The sequence below is a fragment of the Chionomys nivalis genome, chromosome 1 (genome assembly GCF_950005125.1).
Source record: "Chionomys nivalis chromosome 1, mChiNiv1.1, whole genome shotgun sequence".
Classification (NCBI taxonomy): Eukaryota; Metazoa; Chordata; class Mammalia; order Rodentia; family Cricetidae; genus Chionomys; species Chionomys nivalis.
The window spans coordinates 78,315,183-78,327,642 of NC_080086.1; the positions used below are offsets into that span (position 1 = coordinate 78,315,183).

The 12,460-nt window shown below is 49.5% G+C and overlaps 1 protein-coding gene across 1 annotated transcript; it reads right to left on the bottom strand.

Annotated features, from left to right (window-relative positions):
* Window positions 1-23: 23 nt before the first annotated feature.
* LOC130888985 (all-trans-retinol 13,14-reductase-like) lies at window positions 24-11,145 on the bottom strand. The gene is made up of 11 exons (XM_057792417.1): window positions 10,816-11,145; window positions 8,321-8,503; window positions 7,752-7,993; window positions 6,227-6,428; window positions 5,223-5,420; window positions 3,382-3,501; window positions 2,260-2,398; window positions 1,875-1,984; window positions 1,630-1,796; window positions 1,316-1,475; window positions 24-1,070 (listed from the first exon to the last, which is right to left on the bottom strand). The coding sequence occupies exons 1-11, from the start codon at window positions 10,997-10,999 to the stop codon at window positions 925-927; spliced, it is 1,851 nt and encodes a 616-aa protein (XP_057648400.1). The 5' UTR covers window positions 11,000-11,145; the 3' UTR covers window positions 24-924.
* Between the last annotated feature and the right edge of the window lie 1,315 nt (window positions 11,146-12,460).

The following is a 12,460-nucleotide window of genomic DNA, read 5'->3' on the forward strand; positions in this document are numbered from 1 at the left end:
TTAAATTTTCACCATCTTCCCCACAGATTCATATACATGGAGAATCCCTACTCTAGAGCCCAAAGCAGCTTTGTAATAGTAGGAACTCACGTGACAGATGATACAATGCTCACAAGTTTAAAAATACTACATAACTTGTTCCTCATTCATGTATATGAAACAAATGAATTTGACGTTTAGTCTGGGAGCCCATTCCCCAAATTATCTCGTATGTATTCAAATATTACAGAATCTGAGGGATTTCGGATTCCAAGGAATTTGGAAAACAATACTCAGTTTTTAATATGTGCCAGCAACTACAAATGTCATCGCTAGGCTCAGTGATCATTGGGCTTCCTGTATTCAGGCCCAACGTCTCCACTCTCGTCCCCTCCCTGCCAGGCTGGCCATCCTGTAGTCAAGATCTCAGCAGGCTGGTGTATGGGACATTTTGCTGGTGCAGTGGTATCTCTTGGTCCATCTCTGATTGGAATGCTCCTTCAGGCTGCTTCTATCAGAGGACAAAGCTTAAAGCCGAGAGCCCCTTGACTCTTACTTTGAGAGTTGCCACCCCAAACCCATGCTGGTCGTCCTTCCCTTTGACAGAGGGGAGAGCACAATACTAGAGTGGGTAGAGCAAAAAGCTTCAGGGCAGAACTGGACCAACCTACTCCAATAGCCAACACCCTCAGGGGTTCTGAGTGTTTGACCCTTGCTCAGTGCTGGGTGTGGGGAAAGCATGGGAGCATTCTTCATCTTGAGACATCAAGACTGTGCAGCCCACACTAGGTCTTAGGTAGAAATGCAGGGTGCAGAGGAGAACTCGATTCGCAGCAGGCATCAGAAACAAAGCGCTTTTGAATATATGCACAAGGAAGTACAGCAGAAGGACACCATGAGAAAGAAGTTGGGGAGGTGCCGTTCTCTGGCTTAGCTCTGAATGGGCTACTTCATCTTCTTCTTCTGTTGTGCCTGGACCTTTGAGCCAAGAGCCTGCAGATCTGAGAACAAGTTCCTCTTCAGGATGGCACTGCTGCACAGCAAGGCCCCTTGTAGGGCCCCTATTAGCCCACACGTGAAGATATCTTGGCCTAGAAAGCAAAAGCAGTGGTCCATGTGTCTACACACATGAAGATGGGCAAGCAATGGTTCTTGTGTTCATCCCTCCATTTCAGGGCCACCCAATGAGAGACAGCTTCAAATAGACCCCAGGACTGTAGTGAGCCAAGGTAGTCCAGCTCCTAATATGGGACCCAAAGGGGACAGTGGGGTCTGAGGATGGGAACAAAAGATTGTGTCAGGGAAGCCCAGATTCTGGCAAAGTGAAGGAATGTACCTGTCAGGTAGAGGTTAGGGATGGGGGTTTGGGCTCTTAGGGAAGCCATCGTATAAGGATGCAGACGAGCCAGGTCATGGTCGGCCCCATAGGGAGCACCTCGGGGAGCAGCCAGATAGTACTGGTTGGTCAGTGGGGATCCCCCAATCACACTGTCCACCTGAGGAGGCAAAAGGGCAGGGCAAAGGTGAACAAGGAAATCTGCAAGGACCTGACCCTTCCTGACTCTGTAACCGCAGGCTGTACCCCTGCACCCAGGAAAGACAATCAAGGCGTGTGTCATCATCTCCAGCATTGTGAACATCAGCCCCTACCTTGCCCTCCAGCTGTGGGAAAAGTTTCATGACCACGGACATAGAGGCTTCCAAGAAGGCGTTTTTGAGGGTCTCATAGTCAGCACCCCGCTTGCCCTTTGGCTCTTCCTGCCACTCCTCAAACCACTCGAAGACCGTGGGTACCAGCACAGTCATTGAGGATCGATCTGCAGGTAAAAGGCCGTGTTCCTGCTGCCTGGACCTGCCTTGACCCACACCCAGCTCCCCTGGACCTAGAGCCCTACCTGGAAATCTGTCCTCCCAGGTTGGGTCCTTGGTTGATGGGAAGGCAATGAAAAGAAGGGGAATGTGTTCTGGAGCCTTTTCCTTGGGCATAGAGATGTAGCGTTCCATCCTGTAAATGAGGTGGGTGTGACTGCCAATCTCTAGGCCATTTTCTTCTGAAGCCACCACCAGCACCCAGAAGATGGTTCACTTCCAGAAACTCCCCGCAGGGTGAAACAAACACAGCTTTGGTATATAAACCCTTTCTGGAAGTCCACTGGGGACCACGCACCTGCTCCCTCAACACACATCCTCCTGCGACTCCTAGAACCATGTCAAGGGTGGAAGCGTGGTCCTGAGGGTTGAGGCCCAGAGCCATCAGTCTTCCCACCCCTCCCATCTTACGCTTTATCCATGTCCGTGTCAAAATAAACATAGTAGTTGGTGGACTGAAGCTTCAGGTCCTGCTTGGTTCCTCTCAGGCAGATGAAAAGTGAGAGCATGCTCATGCCAGGCCTTATCATCGCCAGCTGCTTCTTCACATCTGTAGAGGGAGCCAGTGAGCACTGCATTGCAGGAGCTGTGACCAGACAGCTCCTCCTGCCAGGACAGCCTCAGGATACTCCCTTTCTGACCTGCAGCTTGCTGCTCAGCTGCCAGCATCCACAGAGACATAGCCACTTTTACAGCTCTTCCTACAGGATCCTGGCAGGGACCTGCTCTTTGGCTGTGTCCATCAGCCTCAGATTCTTTACTCCTCTACCAACTCTGCTCCATGCACCATTGGTCATAGGTGCTGGCTCCCACACTGCTAATTCACAGCACCTCTGCACGATCAGACTGTCCCAGTTGTCCCCTTAGATACTGTAGGTGCACATGGACAAGTGTGTGTCCGGATGTGCGGGGAGGAGTCAGAGGACAAATTGGTTGTCTTCTACTTCTTGGGGATCTAACTCAGATTACCTCACTTAGCAACAAGTACTTTTTTGGTTGTTGTTGTTTTACCCTTTGAGCCATCTCTATGGTCCTTGTTGTTTGTTGAGGCAGGATCTCACATAGCCAAGGATGACCCTGAATTTTTCATTTTCCTGCCTCCACCTACCTGGTGCAGGTTTTCTGCTTGCCTGTTTGTGAGGATCAAACTGGGGCTTGATGCATGCTAGGTAAGCTCACTAATCAGCTGAGTTTCACCCCCAGCCCTCTTCTGCCCTTCGAGAGTCCGTTTCTATTAGAGCCCCAGTTTCTCAGACATGGGAAGGAAAATATACAGGCTTTGGATTCTCAGCCTGAAGTCCACAGCCTACACGTTGACAACAGACATAATAACTGGGTCCTCAGAGCTCCACCATTGCCTCTGTGAAGGGCCCTTCACCTGTGCGGTCCTGGGTTCCCCAAATGTAAATGTGATGGTGCTGGTAGCAGAGGGGAGATCGACAGCCAGAGGGGTGCCCAACAAGAGGACGAGCGTCACCCAGGCTGGGTTATAAGCTCCACAGTAGAATGCTAGTTCAGAGGACCAGCCTTTACCTGGCAGACAGCGGACACTCTCTGGCACTAAGTGCTGGTAGGTATTGAACACTCCTGCATTGGAGATGACGACGGGGCAATAGATGTTCACCAGCTCGTGTCCCTTCTTGACACTGACACCTGTAGACACAAGAATATGGCTGAGGTTCTGTGAGCTCCTGAAGAAGAGGAGGATAGGGGTGCAGTGAACCTAGGGGCTCACACACGTCAGACAAGTGCTCTACTACAGAGTGATATCCCAGCCCTTAAACGAGTTATTTTTTTTGCTGGCACAGAGGCTGCCCTTTAATCTGCTTCTCCATATCTCTTTTAAGTGGTGTGTGTGTGAAATTTATTCACACTGAACCCCAAGTTTGCATTTGCACCATTTAAATAAAATCAACGTTGGGTCTGGAGGTCTAATTAGCAGCTAGTTGAGAGAAAGGAATCACAGAGTCATGGTTGTCTGTAAGATGATAGGCGCATGGAGAGGGAAGGTTATTTTGTTTTGGCTGAGCAGAAGGAAGTTCTCTTTTGGAGATCACAGCTGAAGTCAGTGAGCTGCTTCTCAGCCTCTCTGAGCTAGCACGTTTTCACCCTGGCCTTTGACTCCAGAGTCTCATTGAAAGCAGAATAATAGAGATTTAATTAAAAGCTTATTTGTCAGCAATGACATAGCCAGTGCCTGCTGGAATGGAATTCCCACATGGCGGTGGACTGAGGAGGTGGGCTGCTGCCAGAGAAGTGGACCAGCAACTGTGGAGCAACATTTGCTGGCTAAAACAGCAGCAGATTAAAGTGCAGCCTCTGTGCCAACAGAAAAATAACTCACTTAATGGCTGGGATATCACTCAGTGGTAAAGCATTTATCTGGCGTGTGTGAGTCCCTAGGTTCACTGCACCTGTAACCTCCATAAAATAAAATCGAGGAAAGCATGAAATACATTTCTCTCAGAGCTGTAGCTGTAGCCATGGCATGGTGACATATGCCTGTAATCCTAGCATTTAGGGGGTAGAAGCAGGACAAAGGAGAGCCTCGGGTATCCAGTAAAAATGACGTTATGTGTGGATCACATAAGACCTTCCCTCAAGAGATTGATTCTGTCTATAGCCACGTTATCCAGATGGCTCCTGGCGTTCCTGTAATCACAGCAAACCCCAACACACACACTACTCCCTAGCCTCAGATGCTCTGTCTTGTCCGTCTCTGGCTCTTCTCACCCACCCATAAGGTGTTGCTTATCTTTAGCCAAGTGCTCCCATGCCAAGAACACTGGTTCTCTGGAGTCCCGGGCCTCCCTCACTGCTGCCAAGTTCTTCGTCCTCAGTGCTCCCATCACTCAGCTTCATGAATCACAAGAGTTTCTGTGGTCCGCTGTAGCCTCTGTGTCCAACCTCATCTCTGGCCATTCTCACAAAACCCTTATGTCAATCCTGACCTGCTGTAACAACTGCATTCTCTTCCTTTGTTCTGCGTGGTGGTCAGGGTGCTGCAGCCCACATGTGGAGCTCAGAGGACAACTTACAGGGTCAATTCTCTCCTTCCAACATGTAGGCTGTGGAACCAAACTGAGGTCATCAGGCATAGTGGCTGGAATATTAATCCACTGAGCTGTCTCACCAGCCTAGACCCCAGGCTCTTACCATGAATGTACAGGCTAGTTCAACTATAAAGACACATCAGGACCTTCACCCCAGCCCAGTGCCCCACAGCTCAGTGTAGGTCTATCTCCCCTCCCCCAAGACAGTGTTTCTCGGTAGCTCTAGCATGCTTGTAACTCAAAAAGATCCACTTGCCTCTGCCTCCCGAGTGCTGGGATTAAAGGTGTGTGCCACCACAACCAGACTATTAAAGGTCTTACCACAGGCTCTCCCAGCAGAGTCCAGCAGCACACCCTGTACGGTAGCATTGGTGAGGACAGCGCCCCCAACACGCTGAATCAATGGGATGGTATGGAAGGCAATCTCACTGGATCCTCCTCGGGGGTAATATGCCCCTTGTATGTAGTGGTCAACCAGCAGAGCATGCATTGAAAAGGCGGTGTGGCTGGGGGTTACTCCTACAGAATGAGAGAGAAAAGATGAGCAGGCAAGAGTGCTCACTTGGCACATTCTGGAAGAAACAGGGCTTCTTGTTTAGGGCCATGTGAGTCCACCCAGGATCCCATGCTCCTGACGCAGGGCAGATTTTGAGCTTAGTGGGATATAAATACACTCCCTGAAAACACTATCCTGCAGACACCAAGGAAGTCACTGACACTGATGGCTAAAGAGAAAACGTGCCCTTGAGCAGTGTGACAGTCTCACCTCAAAGCTGAAATGGAAGGATCACTGAATCAAAGCCAGACTAGGCTACAGAGAGTTCCAGACCAGCCTGAACAAAGTCAGAACCTGTCTCGGGGGTGAGCAATGTGGAGGAGAAAATGCACTGGGGATGTAGCTCAATTAGCAGGGTACTTTCCTAGCATGCAGGAAGGCCTGGGTGTGCTCTCCAGCACCATGAACCCAGGCTTAGAGGCACATAGCTCTAATCCTAGCACTGGGAGGTGGAAGCAGATGGATCAGGATTTAAGGGCACTCTTCACGACAAGAATTCAAAACTTGCCTGGAAGACCCTGCCTCCAAAAAGGAAGAGAAAAGAAAAAAGGAGAGAAGAAGAAAAGATAAAATGGAGAAGAAAATCTTTTAGAAAATAGATTAAAAAAGAATTTCTACCAGATTCCAGCAGGGGGCAGACTTCTTAGTCCTTATCCACAAACTCCAGCAGGCCTGGATCTATTCTGGCTTGTCAGCTAGGCAGATGGGGAAGAAAGACCAAAAGTTGGGAGAGCAGCAGCTTAGAAGAGCCTGGGCCAGGAGCACCCACCGTACGTGGGGAAGATGTAGCTGAGAACGGCCTGGAGCTCAGGGGAAGCCCCGAGCTGCTGCAGGACCTCGGCCAGGCTCTGGGTAGATGCTCGGCAGAAGGGAGAGAAACGAGTCAGCAGCCCGAACTTGTTGAGGAGCTGAGTCAAGGGCAATGGGAGGAACTTCAGTAGGATGGCATAAGAGGCTCCACGGGCCACCACCTGGGGACAAAAGGGTAGGGTGAGTCTCTAGAGCCCCTGTAGGTTGACACCTCTCCTATAGCCGGCAGTGACCGCAGGCCCAGCAACACTAACTCATGTCTGAATTTTTGGACTTAAAAACAATTTAAGCTGGGGGTTGGAGAGATGGCTCAGAGGTTAAGAGCACTGGCTGCTCTTCCAGAGGTCCTTAGTTCAATTCCCAGCAACCACATGGTGGCTCACAACCACCTGTAATGAGATCTGGTGCCCTCTTCTGGTGTGCAGGCATACATGCAGGCAGAAAACTGTATGCATAATAAATAAATAAATTTTTTTTTGTTTTGTTTTGTTTTGTTTTTCGAGACAGGGTTTCTCTGTGATTTTGGAGCCTGTCCTGGAACTAGCTCTTGTAGACCAGGCTGGTCTCGAACTCACAGAGATCCACCTGCCTCTGCCTCCCAAGTGCTGGGATTAAAGGCGTGCGCCACCACCACCCGGCATAAATAAAAATCTTTAAAAAAAAAATTTAAGCTGAGCGGCCATGGTGGCTCAGGCATGTGATCCCAACAGTTAAGATGCTAAGGCAGGAGAATTGCTATGAGTTCAAGGGCAACCAGAGCCATCGACTGATACCGAAGCCAGGACTGTATAGCAAGACTATCTTCCTCATCGCAACACAACAACAACAACAACAATATGGCCCCAGATTTTTCTCCTTCTTCCTACTCAAATGAGAATATATTTGTTCTTCCATTTCCTGCTTAAAATATTATTTTTGATATATATAGAGAGAGTCCAATACATCCCAGTGACCATGACCTATTAATCATCCTGCTCCTCTCTTCTCAGTGCTAGCATTATATGTTAGACCACCATGCTCAGTTTATGGGGTGCTCAGAAGTAAGTCAGAGTGTCCTACATGCTAATAAGCATGAGCCACAATCCCCAGCCGTCAAATTCCTTCCAAATATCCCGGTTCAGAAGCCAGGTTTGATGGCATACACCCAGCAGAGACAGGTGGATCTCTGTGAGTTCCAGGCCAGCCAGCGCTACACTGTGGGACTCTATCTCAAAAATCACAAAACAACCCAGTTGGCTCCTCTCAGAAGACATCTAACTTCCTCAAAGTCTGACTTCCCAGGAGTGCCATCTAGAGGCCAGTGTGAGGGCGGCAGCTGAAGAGCCAGGAGGGCACAGGCATATACAAGTGTACACTGCATTCAGGACAGACATGACTAGTCCTTCCTGACTGCCTTTCACCTCAGTTCCTCCCAACCAGGTCCTTCAGCAATGAAACAGTCTTGTTGGGAATGAACTGTGGATGCTGATTGGGGTTCATGCTACCTTAACTAGCTCCATGTACTTGTCAATGACAGCTTCTTCCTTGGGGAACTTCTCCTTAAGGCCTTGGATGTACTGTTTCCTCCCACTGTACATGGGGAATTCCTTTCGACCACTGGGCTTTTCTAGTATCATAAGGTCATAAGGAGAGGCCGTGGGGGCCCAGTCCAGCTGCCCTTCAGTGATCTGGTCCAAGATAAAACGGCCAATGTTGCCTTCCCGCATGCGTCCAACATAATGGATTCCTGTTGGGAGGTGGAAACAAAAGGAGGTACAGGGAGAAGAAAATTGGTCCCTGGAAATGTGCCAAGTAAGGAAGAGGTTGCCCTGCCTGGCCAAGTTCATGCCCAGAGAAGGCTGCCCACCCGTTCTAAAGGAATCTACCAGAACATATACCACCCAATGCTTGCCAGGCCAGACAGAAATGGAGATGCCCAGAAAGAAGTTGGGACCTCCAAAACATACAGGCTACCCCTAATTATCCCATTGTGCATACCCAATATCACCCCATAGTGCCCGTTCCTCGCCTCCCAAAGAGTCAAGTTCCCAATGCTTTTCCGCACAAGCCTTACCAGTGTCAAATTCAAGTCCATTTTTGCCGAAGGTATGACAGCAGCCCCCTGCCTTGGTATGTTGTTCCAGGACAAGGACTCTTTTGCCAGCTTTAGCCAGAATCGCAGCTGAGGCCAGCCCCCCAATGCCACTGCCAATCACCACGGCATCCAGCTTCTCTGGTACTCGGCTGGTTGAGAATGCTGAAGAGAGGAGGAGACAGAGGGCGGGCTTCTCAGACAAGAGCAGGGGGGCAGAGAAGCCAGAGAAGTCAGAGGGGACCTCTCTAGCTTATAGTATGTGAGACCCCTCTAAGGCAACCCTGGCATGCTGGTGCACTACTGGGATTCCAGCACTTGGAAGGTGGGTTAGGAGTTCAAGGTCATCCTCAGTTATACAGATGACCTGCAGGACAACCTGGGCTCATTAGACCCAGTGTTGAAACAGGACAGAAAGAGAGACAGACCCCTGTCTAGGGCACTTTAGCAGAGAACTCTTGATTAATATGGCTCGAAACATTTTACCAGGGAATACTCAGGACCAGGAAGGTTAAACAGTGATTAGATGGGTCTTAATCTCTACTACGTATCTGGGAAGTTTCATACCTTTCAAAGAAAGTAGGAAGCAGCTGACTACCAGAAAGAGGGCAAGAGCATAGGCATTGTAATCTAAGTGCAGACATTTCTATGAATGTGATCACGGAAAGAAAAGAACATGGGGAGGGAGGAGCCTGTGCTGGGGGCTCTGGGAACTGGGCTTCTTTGGAAGAGGCAAGGTCTAATAATGCCAATGGAGCTGGGGCAGGCAGGGCTGCTCAGAGCTGTTACTCTGAGAGTCACAGCACCAACCTCACACAGACCACTGGTGTGGCAGTCACCTGACAGGACCAAGCTAGAAAGCTCTTCCTACAGAAGACCTGAGTTTGTTGTTTCTCCTGCTCTCTCCCTCATTTCCCCTTTCGTTCTTTCCTTTCCGGGATTCGTTGATGTGGGTTTCCTGGAGACAGGGTTTCACTGTGCAGGCCTGAACTCCCTGTGTAGAGATCCACCTAACTTTCCTCCCCAGCATGGGGTCACAGGAATGCGCCACTAGGTCCAGACATCTGTTCATTAAAATCCCTGCCCAGGGCAGATACAGGATCGCACAACTTCAGTTCTGGCAATCAGGAGGTAGAGGAAAAAGACTCTCAGTGAGTTTAGAGCCAGCCTGGTTTATATAGAAAGTTCCAGTATAGACAGGCCTACATAGAGAGACACTGACTCAAAAAAATAATAATTATTGCTGCTCAGGCCATGGTTGCTCATACCTGTAATCCCACCATCTGTAATCTTTTTCTTATGGCAGGAGAATCATTGTGAATTTGAGTCACAGTTGGCCTACATAACAAATTCTAAGCTAGCCTGGGCTACAAGTATGAGATCTTCACCTCTCCCCCAATATACAAACAATAACAATAATAAAGTACCTGGATTAGTACACTTTAGAAAGTAGACACTCAAGGATTAGGAATACATGGTCAGTCCCCAGTAAATAGTGAACTGAGGTAGCCTGGGCTAAAGTTTACAAGCAAGGGTCCCCTGGAGGTCAAACAAGAGATCCTTGTTTGTTTTTTGAAGGTTTTACATTTGAGGGTTTTGGTTATATGGTGTTTGTTTAGACAGTGTCTCTCTGTGTATTCCAACCTGGAATTGCTAGTTTGCACCACTTAGCTCAGCTCCAACACTTTTTTAGTATCTTGAAGGCCGGGCATGTTGGTCCCTGCTTGTAACCCCATCTTCCTGAAGGCAAAAGCAGAAGGGCTGCTCTGAGTTTGAGCGTGGGCTTCATGGTGAGTTTGAAGCCAGTTCCAATCCAAAAGTGAGACTTGTTTCAAAACCACAAAGACTAAAACCCTTTTGAGCAACTCTACTCGTGTTTTACAGACAGATGTCAGGTTGGTGAGGAGTGGTGTTCTTATCCCGAAGCAGTAGTGAAACTCTGAAAATTTATAAAGCTTTAATTCTATGAACTGGGACTACACTTTGCCTATCAAACCACTTGTTGGGAAAATATTCTGTATGGCTCCCTATACACTGCAGCTTGCACTGGAGCATAGGGAAAAGTTGGTTCTAGAACCAAGTAGGTGAAAGGCCTCTTAGTCATCGTGACCTGTTACCTGAACAGATTCCAGCCGGAAGGGCTGGGTCTAGCCAACGTGCCAAGAGTAGTGCCCGCACCCAGGAGCAAAGAATACTAAGACGTGAGGTCTCTGGTGCGAGTGAGTTTTCCCAGCACTTTTTTTTTTGGGGGGGGGGGGGTTGACAGTGTTTCTCTGTAGCTTTGGAACCTATCCTGGAACTAGCTATTGTAGACCAGGCTAGCCTCAAACTCACAGAGATCCACCTGTTTCTGCCTCCCTAGTGCTGGGATTAAAGGTGTATACCAGCATCGCCAGGCTGCCCAGCACTTTTCTAATGGGCAGACAGGTCCGTGCCCTGCATAAGCATTCCTGGAACCCACCGTCTCTCCAGCTGACCTTGTTTGAGAACCTTCTTCCTAGCCTCCTTGTTGGTCACCAGGGGTTCAGGTGGCCGCTTGACGTCCTCGGCGAAGGGGTTCTGGGAGTTTCCACCAAAGAGACCAAGGTAAACCCTGCGGAGACCGGCCAGCAGCAGCAAGGCCAGCAGCAGCACGGAGAGCAGCAGCACGGTGAGCCACATATTGCTGCCAGGGCAGGGAAGAAGGCGTCCTTTCCGTCTGAGATCGACTTTTATGACTGAAGCTCCGCCCCAATAGTTTGTATTTAGAGGAACAACTAGCAAAGCATGATTGAAGAACTTTGACCAACGCGCAAAGCTGATTAAGCCTGTCTTCCTGGCTCTTTCTACGACGTTTGCGCCGTGGGATTTGCATTCCCTCCTGGGAAATGTAGTTCTAGCAGGGGACAGGCGCTGCTGAACGACCGCACCATAAGGCTCCGCAGGGGATGTGGGACCCTTACTGGAACGTTGGGTATGCGTTAGGTAAGCCAGGGTTGGAATGAGGGAGATTGGGGTAAGGGGGACAATGTGGGATGGAAATGTTCACCGTGGGGGCCACACAAGGCTGAAAGTTACAGGTCTGAGGGCGATCCGGTTGGGAGGCAGAGAAGACCTGGGTTTTGGTGCCAGTTCTGCAATAGATTCGCTGAAACCTTGGAGGCAATTCATTGCTTTCCTCCACTTTCCCTTACAAGCAGTGAGAAAGTTTTTGTCCCCGCGTCCCCACACAGCCTCCGCCGGTCTGGGTTACTTGATGAGTTGAGAGCCCAGTTGAGAAACTGCACGAGCGCTCTTCTGATCTGTAACTCACTGCTGAAAACTGGTCCCTGAAGTTGCCCCTAGCTGGATCCCCTAATCACAACTACTCTGAAAGGGACCTTTAAGTACAGAGCCACCTAGGAACAAGACTCAAGAAAGACCATCAGGGATCATCATGCCCCTGTTGCATTTAAGGATAAATCAGCTTCTAAATGACCTCTTTAAGTTAGCTCCAGAGGACAGTGTAGCTATCCTACCCTCTTATCGTTGCCCTTTGAGAAAAGTACTTGATTTGAGACTGTTTTTACAGGAAGCCCATTTCCTCAAACACCAGCCATCAGGAGGAGGGACTTCATCACTGAGGATTTTGTCCCTTTCACAGGCCCCAACAGCACTCCAGTCGACCACTTAAAGCAGGGCATGCCTCTGTGATGCTTGGTTTGTTTCCCACACAGTGAGAGGAAAACCTTCCTGAGCCTGCCATAGCAAACCTACCTGTGCCCCTGCCAGGTCAGCTGGTGTGTGTGTGTGTGTGTGATCCTGTGCTGCCGTCCAGGCCAAGATGGGAGGAAAGGAAAAGAGAGGTGGATGCTGAGGTTCCAGGGAGAGAAAGCTAGTTCCGGGGGATGCTGCAGGTCAGGAACTACCACATCCTTCCTAGATCACAGCCCAAAAGCTGTCAATGATCCCAGTTTGTTACTGGCAGCCAGACTTTGAGGAAGGTAGATCAGATTCCTCCAGTCAGGAGCCGACTCTGTGGAGATGCCTGTCTCCTGCCTTAGTCCTCCGAGCCTGTGAAGTGTGACTGTCGGCTGTGTGAGAACCCTCCAGCCACGTTTTTCTTCCCTTGGTATTAAGGGTGGAATCTAGTGTCCTGCCGCT